The following is a 10290-nucleotide window of genomic DNA, read 5'->3' as shown; positions in this document are numbered from 1 at the left end:
AAGTCTGCAGAAGTTTCTGCTGCCTTTTGTTCAGCTATGCCCTGCCCCCAGAGGTGGAATCTACAGAGGCAGGCAGGCCTCCTTGAGCTGTGGTGGGCTGCACCCAGTTTGAGCTTCCAGGCTGCTTTGTTTACCTATACTCAAGTCTCAGCTATGGCGGGCGCCCCTCCCCCAGCCTTGCTGCTGCCTTGCAGTTAGATCTCAGGCTGCTGTGCTAGCAATGAGGGAGGCTCTGTGGGCATGGGACCCTCCTGGCCAGGTGTGGGATATAATCTCCTGGTGTGCCATTTGCTAAGACCCTTGGTAAAGCGCAGTATTAGGGTGGGAGTTACCTGATTTTCCAAGTATTGTGTGTCTCAGTTTCTAAAGGGATTCCCTTCCCCCTTGCGCTTCCCAGGTGAGGTGATGCCTCACCCTGCTACAGCTCTCGCTGGTCGCTTGTTGGGCTGCTCTAGCTGACCAGCACCGATTGTCCGGCACTCCCCAGTGAGATGAACCTGGTACCTCAGTTGAAAATGCAGAAATCACCCGTCTTCTGTGTCACTGGTGCTGGGAGCTGGAGGCTAGAACTGTTCCTATTTGGCCATCTTGCTCGCACCCCCACCCCCCGCCACTTGTGTCTTTATATTTAACAAGTACCTTTTCTGTAAGCAGCATATAGTTGCATTTTTCTTTTTTGTACAGTCTGACCATCTCTGCCTTTTAACTAGAGTGATTAGACTACTTATATTTAATGTGATTATTTATGTGTTAGCCTGAAATCTAACATCTTGCTATTTGTTTTCTGTTTGTTTCATTTGTTCTTTGTTCCCCTTTTCCTCTTTTTCTGCTTCTTTTGGATCAATTGAGTATTTGAATAATCCCATGTATTCTTCTCTTTCAGGTGACTATAAATGCAAAGTAGAGCTTGCTTTGATATTTGATGGCAGGATGACATTATGCTACCACCCTTCTGTGGACATTCCATATGAACATACCAAACCTATCCCTCTAAACAGATTCTGTGCATAATAACTAAGAAACACATGACCAGGTGCTCAGAACCAGATTAGAAGAATATGAGCACCTTGAGCAAGGACCCAGATAGACCAGCTTAGCAAAATGTTTGTTACTACTAAGCACTGTTGGTATCCTCATGGATAGTATCACAGAGTCATAAAAAATGGAACCCTCCAAAAGACAGATGATTTTGAGGTTCCTGGGAATCAAAGAGAAATGTTATTCTTTGCTTCATTTGCCATTTGTGAAAATGCAATCTGTTATATTCAATAATATGATATATCATAAAAATAATAACTATAAAATCTCTTTTCATAAAAAAAGATTAAGATACAAAAGCTTTCTTCTTATCTTTTTCTGTAGAGTAGTTTTATTTCTTCCTTACCCTATGTATTAGTCTGTTCTCACACTGCTATAAATACACAAGACTGGATAATTCATGAAGGAAACAGGTTTAATTGACTTACAGTTCACCATGGCTGGGGAGGCCATGTAAGTTTCAAACTTACAATCATGGCAAAAGGAGAAGCAGTCACGTTCTTCACAAGGCAGCTGGAGGGAGTGACTGTGAGAGTGCAGTACCATTTATAAAACCATGAGATCTCGTGAGAATTCACTATCACAAGAACAGCATGGAGGAAACCGCCCCCATAATCCAATAACTTCCCTCCCTAGACACATGGGGATTACAATTCAAGATGAGATTTGGGTGGAGACACAGCCTAACCACATCAACTTGTGTCAGCTCTGTATGGAGATCTTCTGTTAGTGCCTCCTTCATGTAAGTTCTCTTTCCTTCTTTTTCTTTTCCTTTTCTTTTCCAGGATCTCAGTCTGTCACTCAGGCTGCAGTGTAGTGGCATGATCACAGCTCACTGCAACCTCTGCCTCCTGGGCTCAAGAGATCCAGCCTCATGAGTGGCTGGAACTACAGTAGGGCACCACCACACCTGACTAATTTTAGTATTTTTTGTAGACACTATGTGGCCCAGGCTGATCTTGAACTCCTGGGCTCAAGCAATATGCCTGCGTCGGCCTCCCAAAGTGCTAGGATTACAGGCGTGAGCCACCGCACCCAACCAGTTTTTTCTTTTTTAATGACATATGAAACAGAAGTGTATCTTACAAGCAAAGGTGTCTCATATTAAGGGAAATATAATTTTAATATTTTCATGTTACAGATTAGGAAACTGAGGCACAGAGAGGTTAGTTAGCCAAATTCAAACAACCAAAAATTTGTAGTGCAGTATTGCAGATTGGGTTGTCTAGAAGAATTTGTGGAGACAGAGTTTGGGATATAAGATGTTTATTAGGCATCAACACCCATGAAAGGAAGATATTGGAGGCAGAATTGGACAGAGGAAGAAGTGAAACTGGGATGGACGACTGGCAAAGCCTCAGTCAACCTGACCTGTAGCATATTGTGCTCATCAGAGTATCCTGCATAGAGTTGAGATGGACCCAACTTTATCCCTAGCACAGGACACAAGCTGCTGGAGGAAGGTGTAACCTCAAGGAAGCAGCTCTCTGTAGCCAAATTCATATTCAAATATATTCAAAATAAAGAGAATCACATAGCTAACAAGTGAAATACAAAACACCCAAATGACCTTTTTTACTTTTAGAATAAACTTTTGTGGCTTAGTTTCATCAAAACAATGTTAAATCAATGTTGTTTTATTATTATTATTATTTTGAGACTGGTCTCATTCTGTGGCTCAGGCTGGAGTTTGGTGGTGCAATTATGGCTTACTGCAGCCTTGACCTCAGGTGCTCCTCCCACCTCAGCCTCCCAAGTAGCTGGGACTACAGGCTTGCACCATCACACCTGGCTAATTTTGCTTTATTTATTTATTTATTTATTTATTTATTTATTTATTTATTCTTGTAGAGATGGGGCCTTGCTCAAGCTGGTCTCAAACTCCTGAGCTCAAGAGATTCACCCATCTCAGCCTCCCAAAGTGTTAGGATTGTAGGCATAAGCCACTGTGCCCAGTCTATTTTAATATTATTATTAATTTTATGCTTTTATTGTGTAAATTGGTTTGGATTTTATAGTTTTTTAAAGGATCTACAGTCATAAGGAATTTATAGCTTGTTTACATTTAGTAACACTGTGTTTATATTACATTCAAGTAACACTGTGATAGAAATAATTTGTCAACACTGGGTGCCACATTGGTTTTTTCTTGAAAAGGGATCCACTCATTAATTTGCAGAGATGCTGTGCCAGGTCTGTGTAATAGGTGTAAATAAATTATGTCTAGCACCCACATTTGCACAGTAATCAATTATGAATTCTGGTTTGCATGTGGGCTTTTGTAAATGTTTCTTTGTGACTAGGGATACAGGGTTGTGACAAAAGTTCCTGTTTCATAATTCACCTTTCTTCATCACCAACCTGTAGAAAATAGGGTTTAAAGAAATCAGCTACAGCAGCATGTTTTCAACACCCTGAGTGACGCAAGCCATGTTAGACCCTACCAAAGATCACTCCTCACACCTGGGGCACACAAGGAAAGGAACTGACAGGACTGAGAGGAACATCCGTCAACTTCTGCAAAGTATCAACAAGATCATCACCCACAGAGGCAGATGTCTCAAGGAAAGACTATCCCTTGAATCGGTGAGTTCACTGCTCAGACTTCAACCTGTTTACTCTGCCATTTGTGGTCAATTCATATATATTATATATATATATATTATTATATATATATATATATATAATATATTATAATATATAATTATATAAATATATATATATATATATTAATATATATAATATATTATTTTTTTTTTTTTTTTTTTTTTTGAGACAGAATCTCACTCTGTCACCCAGGCTGGAGTGCTATGGCGTGATCTTGGCTCACTGCAACCTCTGCTTCTTGTGTTCAAGCGATTCTCCTGCCTCAGCCTCCCAAATAGCTGGGACTACAGGCACATGCCACCATGCCTGGCTAATTTTTGTATTTTTAGTAGAGATGGGGTTTCACCATGTTGGCCAGGCTGATCTTGAAATCCTGACCTCAAGTGATCCTCCGACCTTGGTCTCCCAAAGTGCTGGAATTACAGGTGTGAACCACCGGGCCTGGCCCAATTCATCATTTGAAACAACTTGTTTTTTTGTGGTGCCAGTATTGTACTTTCAAATTTTCTTCAGGGTCATGAAAGTTTGCTAGCAGGCTGTGGTCCATGAATTCACAGAAACTATAAACCATCCATGAAGAAGGAATGGGTCCATCTGAAGAGTGCCAAAGGGAACAGTAAGACAAAGACATGGAGCAGCCTCCAGGGGATGAAATCGATGAAGGGGAGGAAGAAGAGAAGAAAGCCAGATCTCAGCCCCAAAGTAAGGCTTCTTGGCGTGAAAGTTCAGAGTTTCTAAATAGATGGCACAAATTCATCTAAATGAACAGAATACGGCTGTGCAAATGTTTAATGTATTTGTGAAAATTATACTTTTTGAAAACTAATTATTCACATTCAAAACCAATATTTCAAGGCTTGTGGCTAAACTATTATCTGTAAAAGCCATGGCTTATGTGTTACATTCTGTTTGTGCTTTTCTGTTTCACTTTTATCTGTTCTGCAGATGAAGGCAATGGTGCAAAAAGGAGTTTACCAGAAATGAGTATTGAGTAACAGTCTGATCTTAAAATACTTTTGCAACTTGTTATGCAAAATCACAGTTGCAGAAAAATTGGTTTCCATCAGGAGCTATTAAACGGATCAACTAGATTACCTCTAGCTCAGATTTTTTAAAAACCCAATCTCCTTCACAGAAAACTTTTGTTCTATTTGTATACATTAGAGCAACCAGTACATATCAAACTTCAGCCTCTTACGAGTAAGCAAATATATCAAAGAAAAGTTTTTACTTAATTGAAATCTGGGTTAAAATAAAGATGCAATAGTGTCAATTCAGGAATTGTAGGCAGGAGGACAATTTAACAAATACCAACATAATACAATTTTTCGCCACATGTTTTCTACCTCTATGGGTGTATCAAACTTGGAAAAAGAAATGATCTTAGTAAATAACAAGAAGTTTGCTTTTCTATAAGAGTTATCTATTGCATACTTTTCTTTTTTTCAGTATTTTTTCTAAGCTTACCTTGAGTTTCATATTACCCTTTTGTGCAGATAACAGGATGAAAAAAATCATTTGCTTTGGAAAGTCATTATTTTCAGTTTGTTGTTGTTTTGAGACAGGGTCTCATTCCATTGCCCAGGCTGGGGTGCGTGGTGCAATAATAGCTCACTGCAGCCTCGACTTACTGGGCTTAGGTGATTCTCCCAACACAGCCTCCCAGATACACAGTATCTGGGACTACAGACACCAACCACTACACCTGGCTAATTTCTTTGTATTTTTTTGTAGAGATGGAGTTTTGCCATGTTGCCCAAGCTGATTTTGAACTTTTGGGCTCAAGCACTCTGCCTACCTCTGCCTGCCAAAGTGCTGGGATTACAGGCGAGAGCCACTGTGCCCGGCCTCTTCTGTGGTCTCTAACATTGTTCTTGAATTATTAACGGTGAAGAACCTGGATTTTTGTGTTGCACACCAGTATTTGAATCTGAAGTCTTCTGCTTGTTGTTTCCTGGACAGTGGACAGGAGGCTATATGGTTCAGTCTATTCCTCTCTTAAATAGGGTTGAGTTGTGTACATCTCACAGATTGGTGATGAGAAATTAAATAATATACAACAACGTGAACATGATACTTGGCACATTGTAACCAAAATAATAGTACTGGTTATCTTTAATATTGGTATCAGCATTATTAGGTTTATATTTTTTAATGATCTCATGTTTGCTAAAAATTGTACATTTAAAACAAGCTTCAAGGGATAAAAACTGTGTTCTGTGGTATGTGAGTAATGACGACTTGTTTGCAGTACTGAAACCTTTGCAGATTTCATCACATATCTAGAAGTAATTTAAAATATGCTTATTACATACTGAAATATTTAACTCTTTTATTATACACTGAAATATTTAAAACTTTAACAATTAACTTGATTTTACTTTGTAAATTTCCATTTATGGGATAAAGAAAATGTGGTATATAAACACAATGGAATACTATTCAGCCACAAAAGAATGAAATCATGTCATTTGCAGCAAAATGGATGGAACTGAAGGTTACTATGTTAAATAAAATAAGCCAGCCATAGGCAGATTTCACATGTTCTTACTCATGGGAGCTTAAAAGTTCATTTCATCGAGGTATAGAGTGGAATGATAGATACCAGATGCTGGGAATGTTGTGTGAGTGCAAAGGGGGATGAAGAGAGTCTGGTCAAAGGGTACAAATTACAGTTGTATAAAAGAAGTAAGTTCTAATGTTCCATAACAGTTCATAACTACAGTTAGCAACACTGTATTGTATATTTCAAATTAGCTAAAATAGGGAACTTGAAATGATTCCAACACATGGAAATGATAAATACTCAAGGTGAAGAATGCCCCAAATACCTGGACTTGATCCTTATACATTCTATGCATGCAACGAAATATCATATGTACCCCATAATATGTAAAATATTAGGTACCAATTCAAAACACAGAAACATTTCTCATTTGTATGTTTCCATAAATTACCTTTTACGTAGAAAAGCTATATGCAAAAAGATTTGCCTGTGAATCTGGGAATATATTTCTAGTCTGCTTGTACTGGAGAACAATTATATGACATACAGTCTGGCTTCTTCATAAAGCTAACAAGTGGATTGAAATAATGATATGATAATATCCCTAGGGAACATTTCTGTCAGGATTGTACTTATAAAATTTTCAGAGATGGGATTTAGAGACTATGCTCTAGCTACTAATTAAGAAAACTGTATTAGTTAAAGTCCCAAAGGGACATGGATGGCATATGCAAATTAGGATAATTCAAGCAGAGGTTTTAAACAAGGGATCTATTATAAAGATATGGACAGGGTGGAGGGGAGCTGTAATGGAACCTTTGACTGGGAATCACGAGTTTGGAAAAGTATCTGAAACCAGGAAGGGAGAGAGAGACATGTAGAGGAGACCACCTTAGAGGAATTGGGATGTTTTCTTGAGGGGCACACACGAACTTCTATTTGGAATAAATTTCCTGACCTCATTCCCTGCCCCTGGTCTCCTGTCAGAGTTTTCCTATTGGCAGGAAAGCTATGGGGCACAGGCAGCTGTCAGAATAATCCATTCAGATCAGACTCCCAAGTCAGAGAACAGGTAGGAGGGAGGCAGAAAGTGGATTGGAGGGGCAAAAGGAGATCTCTGCACACATGCTGATGCTATACAAATCTAGAATTTATTTGTTCTCATTATTATATTCACTTATGGTAACAGGTGTTTACAAATCAGAGTAGTAGCTTTATAAACATGCATTAGACAAGATCCTTATAGGAATTAAATTTTAAGTCATTTTTTAAATAATGGGGAAAAGACCCTAGCTTAAAAATCTATGCTCTGTAAGAAAAAACATCTTTTCTAACTATTAATATATGAGAGCTAGATAGATATTCCCAGGTCTTGTTATGTCTAGGTGCCTCCCTCCAAAAGGCTGTATCAGGGCCTTCATCTCAGTGCTTACTATGGTCATTCATTAAATCATCTTTCAACAAATATTTATTGAGTGTCTCAAATGGTCTAGGTATTGTGCTAGGCTTTAGGTAAAAAGGAGTAAGTGAAACAGACATAATCCTTGCCTTCTTGAAACTTATGATTTAGTAGGTGAGTTGAATGATATAGACAAAGCTTTAACTAGTTTTGTAAGTCTGCATTCACAGAGGTAATAAAGAGCAACAGATTCACATGACCACTGAGTGTCCAAATACAATGTTTAAACATGAAAATTAGAGAGTTTACAGAGCAGCCGTTGAGGTACAAAAAAGTCACAGAGTTTTAAGCAGCATATTTTTTCTTTCCTGAAAGAAAGATCTTAAACTTAAATTTAAAGTTGGCCAGTTCTGGAAAAGCTTATTCAAATATTGTTTGTAAGATGAGGCAGAGGTGGCTACCAGAATCTAGAAAGTGCTGTCCAATATAGAAGCCAAATATTAATAACTGTCTACAATAATGGAAATATTATATTCTGCACTGTCCAAAATAGTAGACACTAGTTATGGTGGCTGTTAAGTTCTTAAAATGTTGCTAATGTGGCTGAGGAACTGAATTTTAAATTTTATTTAATTTTTATTCATTTAGAATAATGAATAAAATTAATTATTTTTAATTTTTTAAAAATTAAAAAATTAATTGGTAAAGAACAGTGCAAATCTAGAACAAGGTGTACTAACTGAGACTTGCTGAGCACAAGTTGCTTCATTTAACCTCATTTCCTTTTTGACAGGATTAATAGCAGGGTCAATAATTTACTCATACAATATCATGTGTCCTGCAGGGTATGAAATAGAAATCAAAGATAGCCTAAGGAAAGTAAGTGTTGGCAAGGAGGTGGAGACATTGGAACCCTTGAGCATTGCAGGTATAAATGTAAAATGGCTTGGTTGTTGTGGAAAATGGTATATGATAACTCTACAAAAAATTAAACATAGAGTTATCATATGACCCAGCAAATTCATTTCTGGGTATATACCCCCAAAAATGAAAGCAGGGACTCTAAGAGATATTTGTACACTCATGTTCATAGCAGCATTAGTCACAATAACCAAAGGGTGGAAGCAACCTAAGTGTCCATTGACAGGTGCATGGATAAACAAAATCTAGTATATACATACAATGAGATATCACTCAGCCTTAGAAAGGAAGGAAATTCTGACACATGCTCCATATAGCATGGATAAACATTAAAGACATAATGCCAAGTGAAATAAGCCAGTCACAGAAGGACAAATATTGTATGAGTCCACTTATGTGAGGTAGTATGTAAGCAGTCACATTCATTAAGGCAGAAAGTAAAATGATGGAATCTAGCAATTTCACTACTGGGTATACATCCAAAGGAAATGAAATCAGTGTGATGAGATTTCTGCACGTCCATGTTCATTGCTGCATTTTACAAGAGCCAAGACATAGAATCAACATAAGTGTTCAACAGTGAATGAATGGATAAAGAAAATGTGATATATATACACACAATGGGGTACTTTCAGCCTTACAAAAGAAGGAAATCCTGTCATTGCGACAACATGAATGAACCTGGAGGACATTATGTTAAGTGAAATAAGCCAGGCACAGAAAAACAAATACCACATGATGACATTTACATCTGGGATCTAAAAACATTGAACTCATAGAAGCAGAAGTAGAATTGTGGTTATCAAGGACTGACAGAGATGTTAGTAAAGAAAAAAAGTAGAATGGTGGTTGCTAATGGTAAGAGGGAGGAGAGACTAGGGAGTTAGTGTTTAACGGGTGCAAAGTTTTAGTTGGCAGGATAAGAACGTTCAGGATGGTGGTGTTGGTTACACCACAATGTGAATGTACCTGATTTAATGCCACTGTACACTTTAACATAGTTACAATGGTAAATTCTATGTTGTAAATATTTTATCACAACAATACAAGAAGTTTAAACATATTCTTTGTCTGCAAAGAGTTCTCGAACTAGCATGAAAAAGAGAAATGGTAGTTGATACGCAATGACTATTTGACTGAGAGCCGTGAAGGAGTTGCACCTCAGAAGGGTGGCTGTGTTAGAGGACCTTCCAACCCTGGCATTCAATGGGTTTATGAGCTCTGTAAATCAGGAACGGCACTAGTGTGCAGGATGATGGCCGCGGCTGACAGACCTCCATGCAATGGCCACACCCCGCACCCAGTGCCAACTCTGCTTTATCTGAGCTTCACCCTAAGGTCCTTATCAGTCATCACCTCTGAAAAACTCCAGACTGGAGGGGAGAGCTAAGGTTTCCAGAGAAATCTGTAAAACAAGAATAACCCAAGAATAAGCTGGGGTTCCAGCTGAGTGTGGGCAGATCAACTGCGGAAGATAATTTAGATTGGCCATACTCTAAACCCTGTCATCATGCGCCACCATGCCCAGCTAATTTTGTATTTTTAGTAGTGACAGGGTTTCTCCATGTTGGTCAGGCTGGTCTTGAACTCCTGACCTCAGGTGACTCACCCGCCTCAGCCTCTCAAAGTGCTGGGATTACAGGCCTGAGCCACAGTGCCTGGCCTTTGCTTTTAATTTCATTGATAAAATACATTATTGCCTCCACATTTACCGGCATCTCTGCAACACTTTCCTAGTAGCTGGGACATCAGGCATGCACCACCACACTCAGCTAATTCTTTGATTTTTAGTAAAGATGAGATCTCCCTATGTTGCTCA

General features: G+C 38.6%; 1 protein-coding gene across 2 annotated transcripts in view; it reads left to right on the top strand.

Moving 5' to 3' along the window:
• The first annotated feature begins 3516 nt into the window (after positions 1 to 3516).
• STX11 (syntaxin 11) overlaps positions 3517 to 10290 on the top strand; it is a 52277-nt gene continuing 45503 nt past the window's right edge. The window contains exons 1-2 of one of the 2 annotated variants that reach the window (XM_017870777.1): positions 3517 to 3624; positions 4159 to 4347. In XM_017870777.1, the coding sequence (XP_017726266.1) occupies positions 4275 to 4347 (73 nt within the window). In that variant the 5' untranslated portion in view covers positions 3517 to 3624; positions 4159 to 4274. The remainder of the gene's footprint in view (positions 3625 to 4158; positions 4348 to 10290) is intronic. The other variant, XM_017870784.1, reaches the window with a different exon arrangement.

Source organism: Rhinopithecus bieti, unplaced genomic scaffold, assembly GCF_001698545.2.
Source record: "Rhinopithecus bieti isolate Rb0 unplaced genomic scaffold, ASM169854v2 scaffold_1063, whole genome shotgun sequence".
Taxonomy (NCBI): Eukaryota; Metazoa; Chordata; class Mammalia; order Primates; family Cercopithecidae; genus Rhinopithecus; species Rhinopithecus bieti.
This window is presented reverse-complemented; position numbering and strand designations above follow the sequence as displayed.